General features: G+C 40.8%; 1 protein-coding gene across 4 annotated transcripts; it reads left to right on the plus strand.

Annotated features, from left to right (window-relative positions):
* The first annotated feature begins 1,518 nt into the window (after window positions 1-1,518).
* On the plus strand, window positions 1,519-15,820 carry kif2a (kinesin family member 2a). 4 transcript variants are annotated; one of them, XM_008418844.3, is made up of 22 exons: window positions 1,519-1,725; window positions 6,774-6,868; window positions 7,772-7,894; window positions 8,106-8,160; window positions 8,425-8,532; window positions 8,720-8,758; window positions 10,151-10,251; window positions 10,357-10,452; window positions 10,549-10,603; window positions 11,008-11,170; window positions 11,271-11,361; window positions 11,463-11,526; window positions 11,641-11,732; window positions 11,806-11,948; window positions 12,242-12,446; window positions 12,594-12,704; window positions 12,780-12,847; window positions 13,028-13,153; window positions 13,785-13,932; window positions 14,428-14,529; window positions 14,630-14,765; window positions 14,858-15,820. In XM_008418844.3, exons 1-22 carry the CDS (start codon window positions 1,665-1,667, stop codon window positions 14,941-14,943), a joined length of 2,268 nt encoding a protein of 755 aa, XP_008417066.1. In that variant the 5' UTR covers window positions 1,519-1,664; the 3' UTR covers window positions 14,944-15,820. The 4 variants fall into 4 exon arrangements, with proteins under 4 accessions (XP_008417066.1, XP_008417068.1, XP_008417067.1 ...); XM_008418846.3 differs by lacking the exon at window positions 13,028-13,153 and having other exon boundaries at window positions 1,520-1,725; XM_008418845.3 differs by lacking the exon at window positions 8,720-8,758 and having other exon boundaries at window positions 1,520-1,725.
* The last annotated feature ends 41 nt before the right edge of the window (window positions 15,821-15,861 follow it).

Consider the following 15,861-nt stretch of genomic DNA (forward strand, 5'->3'; position numbering starts at 1 on the left):
GAAAGTGAAAGTATAAGGCTTCCCCTCTGAGAAACCTGCGAGTATTACCAACTTTATTTTTCCGGATCGCATCATTTCTGTTAGCATGGTCCTCCCACAAACTAAATCCGGTTCTGTTTTTATATATATATATATATATATATATATATATATATATATATATATATATATATATATATTGAGCTAAATAAACATTTAAAAGAAAATTAAATTTCTTTTAAGCTATTTTCAAGCTAACTGTCCGTTTGTTGTAAATTTGTGGGAGACATTAGAGGAGCATGAGATATCCAACATTAAAAAATGTATTTCCATCACATAAATAAGTTGGTAACATATGTATGGTGAGAACATACAACTTCTATTGGCTGCCCATGCTCTGACCAAGATAAAACACTATTCATAGAAATACTGGAATCATTAAGCAAGTACGTGCAGAGCCACATGGATGAAGACATGGGTCGGTTAAGTCCAGACTCTGGAGGCCTTATTGCTAAACTGCTGTCCAGATCGTGTGCTGACTGTGTTGCTGAATACTGGACTGAGGTAGGATCAACGTGCAGAATAATAATCGATATGAACAGAGATATCTTGTGGGTATTGCATGGGTGAATAATGTGTGTGGGTAATTAAACATAATGTTCTTATTTAAAATGGGACAGTGTTTCTTATAATTAATCCACTGTGCTTTGGTTGGTGAGTGACAAGATGTTGATTTATTTTCCACTTTGACTTGTTATTTCTGAAAACAACAAAATTTTCATTGTTGCAATGACCCCATCACTAACCTCCAAATCTACACATCTGAACAGGACTTCTTGTCTGTAGTGACAATATGAGAAGCAACATATTGTAGCATCATTGCAAACTACAGACTATTTAACTGGATGTTTTGTGAAAGGCAAACACAGTGTTGTACGTAATTGCAAAATTGATAAGAGTGTATGTGGCTTTAATCTTCTTAAATAAAAATATCTGAAAAGTGTGATGTGCTTTGCATTCTGCTCTGAGTCGACGCTTTGCTTGGACATTTAAGAAGTATACATCTACCATATTTGGAGACTGATACTTTTACCCATTTTTGTTTGGAAAATATCTCAAGAGATTGGAAGATCTGTGAATATTGAATTTCAAGTACTGCATTCTCAGCTAAATTTAGGACTTTGATGGGGCCATTCTAATATACAAATATGCTTTGAGCTAAATAAACATTTTTCAATTCAACAATCTTGTCATTCTTTCATAAAAGTCAAAGTTATAGGGCCAAAGCCTGAATATTCACCTACTTCAACTGTTTCTTTGCAGCTCCTTCAGATTTACTGCAGGCTTCTTTTGTGCTTTTCTGATAAATGATCTCCCTTGTTTAAAAAAACTGGCTAATCTACCTTGTGATGGTCTGATATATAAAATTCGATAATATACGCTGTAGTTTGTTGTTATGCAGTGTCAAAAGTGAAAATTCTACAAGTATACAATCATTAGAACAGAGTCCAATTCTGATGTGTTTTATTTTGAAATACCGGACCGGAAATAATGGAAGCAGTCCTGGTAGCTACGTAATCTGCCCCTGCATCTTCCTCCCAAACCTAAAACACCGAAAGGCGCTGCATTCTCCCGGCTTACATTAAGTCTGTAGTCTTGTGTTTGTTATTTTTAAGTGATGTAGAATGGCGTCAGGCTTTGGGAAGATAGTCGTCGGTACTTACGTGGAGATTAAGCGGAGTGATGGTAAGTTGTCACTCTGTCCGCTCTTTTTATCTTCTTCTTGTCGGACTTAGTTGTTTGGGGATCTTTGTTGCTGTGGGTCTGTTGAATATAGCAACCGTTGTTCCCCAGCCTCGGCCGCAGAGCCTAACGTTTGCTTTAGCATTAGCCACATCCAGACGGAAACATAAGCCGCCAGGACAGGTTGGGCGGCGAGTTTCAGCTCGGCCTTGGCATTTGAATGGAGTAGGCTTATCTTTGTTAGCAAACGTCTGGATCAATTTAGGACATTTTTGCCGCACCTGTAAAATGTTATCGTTTAATAACATCAATAGAAGAAATAAAAAAATCATAATATATCTGTAAATTACGTGTGTTTTTAGAGCCATACTAATGTATTTTGATAAATATTTATATTTAGGCAAGCTAGGCTTGCTAACTTATTATCGTTGCTGAGAGCGGCATTAGCTAGTTGTTAGCCTAACGGCTAACTGGGCTGTTTCCCGGCTTCATCAGTTACTGGAGTCAAACTTAAGCTCTTATTTTATAAAATCATCTCCCATTTTGGGGTGTCATATTTATTTAACGTTTTCTTTTTAGGTCAAAAATTATCCGGTAAGCATGCGAATTCGTTGTTATTGGAAACATTACTGATCAAAAGTAAAATAAGGCATTCCCTAAACGTTGTCATGCCATGTTCAGCACTGACAAGACAATAGACAGGCGTATTCTCAGGACACACCTGCTTTTAACATCTAGATCAAAAGTGACGACAGTGCCTTTAAAAAGCCGCATTGAGTAAGATGTTTCTTTTAAATAAGCAGATCCAAGTCTTGCCACAACACCAAGATGAAATCAAACAAAACCTTGATGCAGTCAGTGAACGGAACTCCTTGGCAAACTTTGCTTTCATAATTGAAGTCTTTATTTCTCCATTCATCTAAGACATTTTCTCTTTTCTGATAGGTTTTGAAGAGAAGGGGTAGTATATGTGACTGCTTTCTGCTAGTAGCCGTTGTGTCCAGAGCAGGGATTGCCCTCTCTCTGAGGGTTTGTGGCAGGGCTGGTCCAGACTAGAGCCAGATTCAGGCTATTAGCCACCACCCCATCTGTTCCTGTTTCTGCCAGGACTCTCGCTTATCCACCCCTACTTTATTTTCCGCCTCATGTTGATTCCTCATATAAGTAAGACTGGGAAATAAAATAAAATAAAAAAACAGGGATGCCATGGAAGTAACTATTTATTGTTAGTTTATTAGTTGGTTTATATTATTATTTTTTTAATAAATGTTAAAGTACATTACATGATCTTATCAAGTATTGGCCATTCTTTTATTATTACAGCTTGCACTTTTAAGCACTTTTTTCAATTTGATGAAAATCAAATAAAGGAAGATGTGCAGCAATTCTAGACTGCATATTTTAATAATAATATCACTTCTTTGTGAACTCTGAACTCTTGAGTTCACCTGAATACCTTTTGTCTCTGTGGCTACACGGGGATGTGATCTTTCGGTTTTATTTCTTCCCGTCGCTGTTGACTGGAATGAATACTGCAGGTACCGCGGTGCTAAATGGTAGCGCCGGGCTCATCAAGTCTGTCTGGCTGGCAGCAGTTCTGTGTCCTGCCAGATATCATCGTTGTTTCCATTCCAGCTTCGTAGTGGAACATCGACTAGGCCGTGTGATTTATCTTTATAAAATAACTTTGTCCATACATTAAAAATCTATGTCACATTGCTAGAGCTCAGATGCTTCCCAGAAGTTGTGTACAGAATACAAATAAGCACTATTTGTATTCAGAATAAATGGAATACATTCATTTCCTCTTAAAATGAATAGAAATGACACTAATGCACAAAATAAAAATGACTCTGCAACTCGTATCAACGAACTACCTTATGTGACATCAAAAGAGATGTAAAAAAAAAAAAGTTTTTGAATGGGTAGATTTAGTTGCAAATGAGGGACAAGCTACAGCAGAAAAACAAAACTAATTAACCGGCACCATTATTTTCAATTTTCCTAGTCACAGAAAATACATGCAAAGGGTTTGATTATGTTCAAGCTCTGCATCTTTAGCTTAAATAGAAACAGGTTGAAGATTTTAAAATTCATCATGTGCTGCTTCCCGGCCTCGTATCCGGAGCATGCAGGTGTACAACGTCGCTCAAAGAGCATACGCTGTGCGCTTGATGCTCTTCACATGGTGACCAGATGAATAAAAAAGCAGCACCGATGTACAATCAGGTCACAAAGGTGGAAAACGACGTCACTGGTTATAGATCAAACACTTTATATATCTACTTTTCAAACTAATTCTGCATGCATTCACTACATTTTTGTGGTTATATTGTCTTCCTCGTAATATTTGATTAGAATTTCTTTAGTCTATTCATTTTTTTTGTTTCATTAACAATATATAATAACAGAAGGAGCGCCCTTAATCACACACATGCATAAGTATAACAATATTTGGGGTAGTAGACATACTAAAAATAATGAGACGTGAAGAACAAAACGAGCAACGTTGTTTTGTTCTTGCATTCTAAGGAGAAAGAAGAAATTATCCTGTTTTTACTGGTCGATCTTTTCTCCTGTCCTCATCTATAGTTATAGAAACAATATGTTAAAAAGTGACTCATGTCGACCAATACCAATGTAAATGGTAATATATTGTGCATCCTAGTGATGGGTTCACTGGAAGGCATGTGTTTGAAGACAAAATGTTTTTCACTCACTACAGATTTGTGAGTAAAAAAAAAAAAAACGTACACATTTCTGCTAACAGGTTGCACAGACTTCTTGAGTGCAGCCGAGTTAAGTTTTCTTCTGTTTATGACAATCACCAGGCTTTGGGTTTGCTTTATATACACATTGTGTCTTAAACATGTAAAACTTTTATTATAAACGAAATAAAATCGACCCTATTTTTTGTTTAACAAAGAGATGAAGTCCTGTCACATAGAGTAAAGGCAGCTCTTCTTGATGGCTGTTCAAACATGTGCTGAGTTTGGAGGAGACGCATTGATTTGTGGGAAATTTATTTAAATAAACTTCTTATCTATCTAATCCAAAGGACAGTATCATATATTGGTTAAAGTGTTTTAGATTTTGATGCATAAATTTTGCAATACATGTTGTGACAGAACACTCGCCATCATTGGTAATAAAATGCATCGATATTATAGATGTATGGTCTGATTTACAGAAGAAAAACATAAATCATGTCAAAAAACAGCTTTGGAGAAAGAACCAGGCAACAAGTATTTATTTTATATAGTAAAACTGCAAAGCTGAGTGAATTGATCTTTTTTCTTTTTTTTTTTTCTAAACTTTTTCACCTTTTGCCAAACTCATCCATTTTCAGGCATCCCAGTGGCTAATTGTTGAAAAACGCCTCAAAGTATTAAACATTCAGGTCAGCTCAACTGCCTCCTCTTCCAGGTGACCTTGGCAACAGCAAAGATAAAAAAATCTGAGTACTTAAGTCAATTTCAACTTAATTTATAAAACGCGTAACATAGAAAAAGTGCATCAAAGCGCTATTCAGTGATGATTGAACACAACCAAGAGCAAACAAAAACGATAAAAAATCTGAGGGATAAATATGAGAATAAAACTTAACATATTTATTACATAAAAGAGAGGGATAAATATAAAAAGATACAGAAAATGAAATGTTGATTCAAGTTACTGCCAAGTCAAAAGTTTGACCCCGGTGTTACAGAGTCGACTTATTGTTGTTCCTGCCGATAATATGGGGCCAGACAATTGGGAACCTTTAAAACGGCAATAAAATCCTAATCAATCCTGTAGTGGACAGGAAGCGGGTGGAGCGAGTCCAACACGGGATTTATACGTTCCTACTTCCTGTAAGTTGCCTCATTAAAAAAAATGACTAATCAATGTTTGCATTCAGAGAATTACAGGAGTCTGAACATGTGATAAAGGCACGAGCGAAAACCACTGGCAAGACTACTCAGACTGCTCAACTTGATATTTTTTATTTTGTTGTGCTTATTATTATTTGTTATACTTCTTAAAAGTTTACGTTACTCAAGATTATATTTGAAGCACGTCTGCTGGTCCTCACTATCGCACACTTGGTTTTCACAGCGTCCAAAGTTTTAGGAAGGTGTGTGTTTTTCAGTGAAAGTGTTCCAGGCAGAGACGGAAAGCAGTCGCGTATCTTTGTCGCTCAGGCTGGAAAAGCAGCAAAATATCATTTAAGGTAGAACCTCCTGTTAAGGTTACTCACATCTTCCCCAGTTTGTTTCAATCGTATATGTTAAAAATGCAGAAATTGTATTTAGAAAGCAGATTTCTAGTCCCCAGTAAACAGAAACGGGGGTGTGGGGGGGTGATTACAAGTAGATCTTTTTTTTTTACTGTTTTGAGAGGAAAATAACGAGGGCATGTTAAATCAGTCGGACCTACAAGACTTGGGAACACCGAAAACATCTTCGCTCGCTGGCTTCTGAGCTTTATCTGAATAATAAATAACTGGAACACGGTGTTTCCTGGGGCTGAGAGAGGGGAGCTTACAGCGTGCTGTCACATCCACAGAGGCGAGGAGCAAAGCGGCTCCTTACAGCTGTTCCTGTTCCACCACAGACAGACAGAGGGGGCGGAGAGAAGCCTGTGGCCCGGCAGCAGCTGGGCTCTGCTCCGTTATCTGTGGCTCTAATTGTTGTTAATCAGACACTCATAAGCTGAAAGAACTGAAATTAGCCCCAGCTTGTTTTCCTGCTCTCACATGACAGCGGCCCGCCGCGCATAAAACGCACTCCTCTGTCTTCTATTAGGTTAAAAATAATTATTAAACTTGTCTCAGGATTAAATTTGTTTCACTTCACACTCTCGTTATTTTTTCACTGTCCGTGACTTCGACTTTCCCGGTAATAACATTCGCAGAAGCACATCTATCCAGAGGTAATCAAACTTTAGTGTAGATTTATAATTAATATTTGATACCAGAGGAAATGCAGGTAAATGCTTTACCTTTGACCCAACTTAAACCATAAGCCCGACTTTGTCTTATGATTATTACTCTTTCCCATTTTTCCCAGGACGTATACATCAGGCAATGGTGACGTCTATGAATGAGGACAATGAGAGCGTCACAGTGGAATGGATAGAAAACGGGGACACAAAAGGGAAAGAGGTAAAAGCACCACTTTACCAGCCATTTATTGCCTCTCAGAGCCGTGTCCCCAGCAGGCTCTGACTTTCCATTGCGATGAATAATGCATCCTGAGGCATTCCAGTGCTGCCAGGATTATGCAACTTTCTTGCACGTCCTGAGATCCCACTGAACGTCACCTTCTGCATGTAAACCTGCAAATCCTGTTTTTTATTTTTAAGTTACGGGTCCATCATTTTTAACTGGAGGGCTGTTCTGTTCGTCAAGTACCCGGGATGTTTATCGCAGTGAAATGTTTTCACTGCGAATTCAGAATGTTAGTTCTGAATTAAGTGTAATTTCAGAACTAACATTTTTATTGTCCTCGTCTTTTGTTTTTCCTGTTTATTCCTATTTTTTTCATAACCATTTAACTCTAAAAAAAAAAAAGTTAAATTAATCCATGCAAATAAAGTAGTTGAGTATGTTAGTATTCATGTGCGTATTCTGTAAAAAGAAGGGTTTGTTATGTCTGTGGAAATGTGTCCAAACACATCAGATATTTTATTTTTCTATCCTTCGACTAGAGACACGACTCACACAATCAAACTGAGGTCCACTTTTTACATTTGGCTTAGTTTTAATTTTATTTCTATTTTTGTGCTTTTATGTACGGAAGAGGATTAGGGCCACTGGAAAAAAAAAAAAAAACAGTTCTGACTTTTTTATCAGAATTCTGACTTTAATCTCAGAATTCTGACTTTTTTTCCTCAGAATTCTGAGATTAAAGTCAGAACTGTTTTATTTTTTTTCCAGTGGCCCTAATCCTCTTCTGTATTTATGTGTATTGTATTAAAGTAATGTGTTATTGTACACTGTCAAAAAAATTAAATAATTGGCATGTGCTCATCTAGGCTAAACATGTACTGTTTTTTTGTACTGTAGATCGATTTGGAGAGTATTTTTGCACTTAATCCAGACGTAGCACCAGATGAGGAGATTGCCCCCAGCCCAGAGACTCCTCCCCCTCCCACACCCACATCTGCTAAAGTCAACAAAATTGCAAAGGTAAATATTGTAACACCAAATAAAAAACAAACAAACAAAAAAACCTTTAGTACAAAATATTCTTATTTTCTGTTAAAATACTCTTTTTGCAGCTTTGCAATCACTGTTGCAGGGCCTAACAACATTTGTTTGTGGATATCCAAGTGTCATTTGGATAATTTTGTGTAGTCTTGTTTTGGAGTATCTAATTTATTTATTTAATTTTTTACAGAACCGGCGGACGATAGCACCTACTAAAAATGAAACTCCTTCCAAGGACAACAGAGGTTTGCTTCAGACTGTTAAACTGCATTTATGTATAACTAGTGGAAATACTTAACCGCATATCCAACTGTGTTTTAAAGAGTCGCTATAAAGTTTTAACATGTTGTATACATGTATAACTCGTGTCTCAAAATGTTGTCAGACCATTTGAAAGTTTTGGATTGAATCAAGTGATTGGAATAAAACTTTTTTTTTTTTTTTTTTTTTTTTTTTTAAACACAGGAAATGTAAACGCATAGATTTATTTTGTGACTTTTTGCTCTTAGCGATTCCGACTCGAACCAGACCGCTACAGCCTCAGCAGCCGGATCCGGCTCCACCTCCTCCAGTCCAGCAGCCCACTCAGCTTCAGACGCAGCAGCAGCAACAGAACGGTAAACGGACAAAGCAGAACGGTTTCCCATCCAGCACAGTTTTCTCTCATTTTGCCAAAAGCACTTAATCACTTCTGCAAATGAAATGTGTTGCATCCATTTGTATTTTAATCAAAAACGTTAAGACGCTTTCTGGTTATGGGACAGAGCTTAATTCTTCATATTTTATCGATCACATTTATCACAGAATCCTCACTGATGTCCAGAAAGGAGCTTGGACAGCTGTGTATGTATCTCCTGCTCGTTACCCCGGCCCTCAGTGCTTCGTGGTGATTCTGTTAGTTTTCCCCACTAGAACCTGAGCGTGCTGTCGGGAGCTGTGGTGCGGAGATGAAGCAGCACCACCCAATCCGTGCCTCGGTTAAGCTTTCTGGGTATTAGGGAGCAAAACGAGGACATCAGTGCTGCTGTTTGGCTGCGCTGATTTCTGCTGAGTCACACACATGCACACATGGAGAAGATGCTTGTGTCGCACTGTTAGACTTCAAAAACACAAAATCTTACCAAGTATTTTCCGTCTGGTTTCTCGTGCAAACATCTTAGTAGAAGTAACTTTTCATCAAGTAATAGGAGGTTGTTTTAGGTCAGTAATTCCTTAATATTGATGAGATAGAACTGGTCACGTGTGACATAATCTGCCGTTGGAACATGACAATTCTGTCATACAAGTTACATTATGGAACTTAAAACAAGCTCCTATATTTTTGCTAAAAAGTTAACTGGAAGTTAGTTTTGTCTTATTTCCAGTGTACTATGATATTAGCAGTAGTAACTAGACCAAAACTCTTTAATATTTAGTGTTTTTGCAGTGAATTCAGTTACCTCACTGAAAGTGCTCACTGTTTGGACTCGGAGGAAGACGGGACCCCCCCCTCCTCTGTTTTGCTTCTTTACCCATCAGCCTCTTTTCCATTGGTCTGAATAACTGGGCGACGCGTGGTGCTGCACTCCTCTCCGACTTTCTTGTCCTGGTACTGACCCAGCTCATCATCTTCTCGCAGATTAGAGCAGATTATTAATCCTCCTGCTCTCATAGTCTAGGTTTAGTGGTACTGGAGCCAGCAGGGGGGCCAGCGCAGTATCGCAGCTTGAGCCAACCAGTTGATCACAAACTGTTTTTTTTTTTTTTTGGTCAAATTTGAAGTGTTTTTTACTCACATTTCTCTAACATGTATCCTGTTGTGGTTACTAATTGTTTCTGATTGATCTGAAGCAACACTAATCAGGCTGGGAGTTTTGGGTAACAGTCAGGTTGGTCTCGTGTTTATTGAGACAGTTTTATTTAGCATAAGTTATGAAAGAATGGAATAAAAACGAAACATTCTTATTGCTTCCAGTTCTTTTGTGTCTGATAGAACAGATTAAAGGCAGACGTAACAAGAGAAGGCTTTTGGACTCTCTGAAGGCCTTTTGTTGGCTACGAAGAGAAAGCAGCTAGTGTTTAATGGTGGAAACACGGTGTGCCAGCCACTGCACTGTCACTCTTCAGCTTTGCTGTGCAGGGTTTCCCTTTAGTTTTGTGAATGCCACCAGTGTGGAAAAAGTGGTGAAATAAACAAGCCACTGATGCGTCGTTTTAAAACCGGAGGTGTTGCCGTTTCTTCTTTCCCAATGGCAGCGAGAAGGAAGTCGAACTGCGTGAAGGAGGTGGAGAAGCTGCAGGAGAAGAGAGAAAGGCGCCGGCTTCAGCAGCAGGAGCTCAGAGAGAAACGAGCTCAGGTGCAGCAGCGTTCAATCAGTTTCCTGCAGACAAAAATGACATTTTATGTGTAAAGCGTTTTGTTTTTGTTTTTTTAAATTCCTGATCTCCATGTTGTTTTCCAGGAGGTGGATACCACCATCCCCAACTATGAGATCATGTACATGATCCGAGATTTCCGGGCCAGCCTGGACTACCGGCCCCTGACCACTGCTGATGTGGTGAGCAGAAGCCAGAGCTGCTGCTGCTGCTTTTTTGTTTGAAAGTTGCAGGTTGTCGATAACTCATTTAAAATCTTTATCTCTTCCTCCTTGTAGATCGAAGAGCACAGAATATGTGTTTGTGTGAGGAAACGTCCACTCAACAAAAAAGGTGCGGCCGTAGTTTAGAGCGAACCAGTCCATTTTCTTCCACATTACCGTTGCAAACTTCAGCGAACTTTATTGGAGTTTGATCCAATAAAATCTGCAGACAGGACCACTATTAGTTGTGCACTCATAAAATCTTCATGGAAAAGTGGGAAGAAGAGGTTGCTGTGGTCAGATGAGACCAAAGAGCAACTTTTTCCCCTTCCTGAACCCAAATTATATCCACAGACTTAGCAGCTGTGTTGGGATGTTCTCATTTTTAATACATTATTTGTGTGAAAACTGTCATTATCATATCAAGTATTCCCTATTTTGTGTTTAATTCCAACAAAACACCCGTGGAAGTGAGAATCTTTGACGGATGTTTGCAAGGCGCCGTTCATGCTGCTGCTTTCTGCTGGCTTCCAGAGCTGACCATGAAGGACCTAGACGTGATCACCATCCCCAGTAAGGACGTGGTGATGGTCCATGAACCCAAGCAGAAAGTGGACCTCACCCGCTACTTGGAGAACCAGACGTTCCGCTTTGACTACGCCTTTGACGACGGCTCCAGCAACGAGATGGTGTACAGGTTTGTGAAGAAGTGTGACGTCCAGCTCTCCGTGTGTTTTGTGCGTGTCCTAAAAGCGGCTCGTCTTCACTGACGTCCGCGACGTTGTCTCATCCTGAAGGTTTACTGCCAGGCCTTTAGTGGAGACCATTTTTGAGCGGGGCATGGCCACCTGCTTTGCTTATGGTCAGACAGGCAGCGGTAAAACACACGTGAGTTTAAAGCGGCGAGAACCTGTTCGAAAAAGAAACGTTTCGAAGAACTTGGACGGGATATTTAAGTGAGATTTGTTCAAATGTTTACCGTGTTTTAGACGATGGGAGGAGACTTCTCTGGGAAGAACCAAGACTGCTCTAAAGGAATTTACGCATTAGCAGGTAAGCACGAGGCATCTTTGAGCACTCATTTTAATCCTTTAATTGATTAAACGAAACAAACTTGGACTGTTTTGACATCAAACGGATTCAAATGTTGCGTTTCCTTTTGCGCAGCCCGGGATGTCTTCCAAATGCTGAAGAAAGCCAACTACAAGAAGCTGGATCTACAAGTTTATTCAACCTTTTTTGAAATCTACAGTGGAAAAGTAAGAGCTGTTTAACGGTTTGCTGGACCGTCCTGCGCTGCCCAAAAGCTGACTCTTGCGTTTGCATCTCCAGGTGTTCGACCTCCTGAATCGTAAAGCTAAGCTGAGGGTGCTGGAGGACGGGAAGCAACAGGTGCAGGTGGTGGGGCTCCAGGAGAAGGAAGTCAAGTGCACAGAAGACGTCCTAAAACTTATTGAAGTGGGAAACAGCTGCAGGTAGAGCTGGGCTGGGGTGTTGGAGGTGGAGGCTGATGCATTATGGTCTGTTAAAGGCTCCTGCAGTAAATGCGCACACACCCAGTTTACAACCACAAACCTCAATGCGTTGCTAGCTCACAGTTATGCACCACTACACTGGTCTATCCCATTCAAATACTTTGAGCTTCTTGTTTGTAACAAACCTAACCTGAAACTTGAAGGGGCAGCATTTCCTTGATCCTTTCTCGGTTTGCTTACTAGCAGCTGATCTGATGATTATCCCTACACGTTTTCTTCCCGTTTCCTCCCAGAACATCTGGGCAGACGTCGGCCAACGCTCACTCGTCGCGGAGCCACGCCGTGTTCCAGATCATCCTTCGACGGAAGGGGAAGATGCACGGGAAGTTCTCGCTCATCGACCTCGCAGGGAACGAGAGAGGCGCCGACACATCGAGCGCCGATCGGCAGACTCGTCTGGAGGGAGCCGAGATAAACAAAAGCCTGCTGGCCCTGAAGGTCCGTGGTCTGTGCGACCGTGACGCAATCATGCGTGAAATATGTTGAAAGGCTCATGCAGTTTTTTTTTTTCTTGTTTTGTTTTTTTTTCCCCCACCCCGAACGGTATTCCTCTCATTTCTTCTCGTCGTTTGTGTTTGGTTTCAGGAGTGCATCCGAGCTCTTGGCCGTAACAAACCACACACTCCTTTCAGAGCCAGTAAGCTCACCCAGGTCCTCAGAGACTCCTTCATCGGGGAGAACTCTCGCACGTGCATGGTCAGCTCGTCGTCTGTGTCCACATTGGCCGTTCTCTGTAATCCCCGTTGATCTAAATGTACCGTATCCCCACAGATTGCAACAATCTCTCCTGGAATGACGTCCTGTGAAAACACGCTCAACACGCTGCGCTACGCCAACAGGTGGGAGGATTTTAGCCTGATTAGCACTTCTACCTTCTTTACATAGTCCAGACTGCCGGTGTGTTTTCTACTGTCGGTTTGATCTGCAACTCTCTCTCTCTTACTCCTCCTCTCTCCTGCTTTCTCTCCTTCCTTCCTTCCCGCCTCCCTCGCTCTGCTCCTTTGGGCGCCGCCACTCAGAGTGAAGGAGTTTGGGATTAGTCCGTCAGACATCCCCTTCTCCCAGGGCGGTCAGGGGAGTCGCCCTGACCACTCGCCCACCAATACCTTTGAGTTCGATGACTTTGCTGCGACCTCTCCCAGCAGGTCAAACACCGCACGCTCCTCCTCCTCCTGATAAAATCACAACTCATCTGTCGCTTCACCAGCCCATCACCTTTTTTCTTTTTTTCCCTACTTCTATTGCATTTGCGCTTTCACTATTATTTCCAACTGGTGATTTCTGACCGTCATCACACATCCGTCTGGTCTTTTGGTTTTTGTTCTGTGTTGTCAGTAGTTGTGACATCTGCATGGCTTGCTGAAAGCTGTGAAGTCAGAATGAAAATGTGGCTCAAAGCTTCACTGTTAGCTGTTGGTAATGCAGCCAGGATGAGCTTTTTGTTTGAGCCAGCTCTCAGCAGGTAATCCCGCTCTCAGTACCGATTAATTAACTGGGTACTTATCGGTCAGGGACATGGCAGTAATCCCTCATTACCTCCATGATGCCTCGTTGGATTTTTATTAGCTTTTAAACTCTTGTTATGAAGGCTGAGACTTTTTTTTAATATATATATACATATATATCGTTGCATGGCCTTGCTACTGTAATAACCCTGTAATAATAAGCAAATAATAAATGCTTTCAACCCATAATTATTTCCATAAACTACACGAAACAGAAGCTGACCTCAGAGCAGAACTGGACCTGATGAGTCGTCTGTTTTTGCTCCCGCAGGGTGAAGGAGCTCACGGTTGACCCCAACCAGGTGTTGGAGGGCGGAAGACCCAACATCCACGCCGTCAACCAGCTGGACATTTTGGACGAGGAGTGGCTGAGCATCTCTCCGCAGAGAGACGACCTCAAACTGCTCTGTGAGCAGAATGTAAGTCCCGCAGGGAAGATCGGAGCCACAGCAAAGACGATGCGAATTCTTTAAATTTCACCTACAAAACAAACTCATTGTGTTTAGCTTCTAGACTGCCTAAGAAGTTGCACAAACATTTCTGAAAATGGAATTTCTTAAATTATTTGTTGTCGCACCAAAACGTCCTTCGGCATCTAAACTGTGATGTTTGTTCCATGTTGTCAGGTTAAAACCACAAACTGATGAGAAATGCCAGTTTTGAGGTTGAACTGCAAGGTTAGGTTCTGAAATATCTCCAGCTTTGGAAATTTCACCGTGAACCGTTTGACATAACTGTAAACCTAAAACGTAGCCAACAGGCTGCGGAGTTAGAAGCTTTAGCAAGCTGAGGTTTTGTAATCTGACTAAATGGGAATAAATTTAAGGGGAGTGTATATTATTTGTGATGACTAATTTTATATGTATGTTTCTGTGTTTCTATATGTAAATGCCAATGATGCTTTAATGTTCCAGGAGGAAGAGGTTTCTCCGCAGCTCTTCACTTTCCACGAAGCCGTTTCCCAGTTGGTTGAGATGGAGGAGCAGGTTCTGGAGGACCACAGAGCGGTCTTCCAGGTGAAAACGAGAATAAACGATCCGATTCGGCTGATCACGTTTTGATTCCTCACTTAAAAACTCTCGAGTCTGAGCCGTGTTGTCTCTGCCTGGGGGTCAGGAATCCATCCGGTGGCTGGAGGACGAGAAGGTGCTGCTGGAGATGACCGAGGAGGTGGACTACGACGTGGAGTCTTACGCCACACAGCTGGAGCAGATCCTCGACCAGAAAATAGATATCCTCACCGAGCTCAGAGGTGTGACTGCAGCATGAACACTGAAGCAGGGGGGAGAGAAAAAGCTGACTCAAGTTGTCTTTTTTTTTTTTCTTCTTCTTCTCTGAAAACAGATAAAGTGAAGTCATTCCGCTCTACACTTCAGGAGGAGGAGCAAGCCAGTAAGCAGATCAACCCCAAGAGACCACGAGCTCTTTAGAGGCCGAGGACGCTTAGGTGGCGCGTTCAGAAGCAGAACCACTAGATGTTTGGCACAACTCTGGCTGTCTCCAACAGCTGTGAAGACAAATAAAAAAGACTATTTAACACAGCAACAGACTCAACAAACTGTATTTGTTCTGATCTCTCCTAACAGGACTGACTCTGCTCTTAACTCTTATATTTCAGGAAGGGAATCGTTTTTCCTTCCATTTTAGATGTTTTTGTTTTTTTCCCCATGAAGAATGTTTAGTTTTCTTTCTGTGTACTTAAATTATTTTTTTTTCTTTTATACTTCTTTATACTTTTAGCTAAATTCTTTTGACTGGATATATGAAGAAATTCTAATTGAACTCGGAAGTTTTAACACAAAACCAGCGTTTCTGGTTCTGGCTGACATGCCTGCATGCTGCGCTCTATGCTAGTTTATCTATCCTCTGCTTAGCGGTCCTCGGTTCACATTGTGACGTCGTATTTCATTGTAAGTGATATCTTCTGTTTTACTCTTGAGTTTCTAGCGGTTGAGGAGAAACCTTGAAGCTCTCGTTTGTCTTTGTTTCCTCGTGTTCCTCAGAGGGTTTTTTTTTTTAACTGTAGCTTGCTTCGTTCGGTCTGTGCCATGTTGTCCCAATACGTGGCGACGACCGCCTCCGACATTTTCCACCCGTTTAACTGTGTTTACAAAAAGGAACTAAGAAGAACTGTTGATAAATGTATAGTGAAGACCACTGACCTACAACTGGTTGGTGTTTCTCAGCGTTTGCACTGGATGTAATGCTGGAGGGAGTTAGGAAAAAAAAAAAATGAAAATCCTGTTTCATTTGAATGACTTCTGTGACATGTTCTCCAAATAAACTGAACAACTTCCATTTTATTAATACGGACCCTCTGAACGTGGTCTGTGCTGCACAACATCCTA

The sequence above is a fragment of the Poecilia reticulata genome, chromosome 9 (assembly GCF_904066995.2).
Source record: "Poecilia reticulata chromosome 9, P_reticulata-male-v2, whole genome shotgun sequence".
Taxonomy (NCBI): domain Eukaryota; kingdom Metazoa; phylum Chordata; class Actinopteri; order Cyprinodontiformes; family Poeciliidae; genus Poecilia; species Poecilia reticulata.

What these genes read in the sequence shown, in the direction of transcription:
- kif2a (XM_008418844.3), top strand. Translation starts at nt 1,665, where the DNA reads ATGGCGTCAGGCTTTGGGAAGATAGTCGTCGGTACTTACGTGGAGATT. An exon ending in TCCTTCCAAGGACAACAGAG is followed by an intron (nt 8,161 to 8,424) that starts GTTTGCTTCAGA and finishes TTTTGCTCTTAG; the next exon opens with CGATTCCGACTCGAACCAGA. An exon ending in CAGGCAGCGGTAAAACACAC is followed by an intron (nt 11,362 to 11,462) that starts GTGAGTTTAAAG and finishes ACCGTGTTTTAG; the next exon opens with ACGATGGGAGGAGACTTCTC.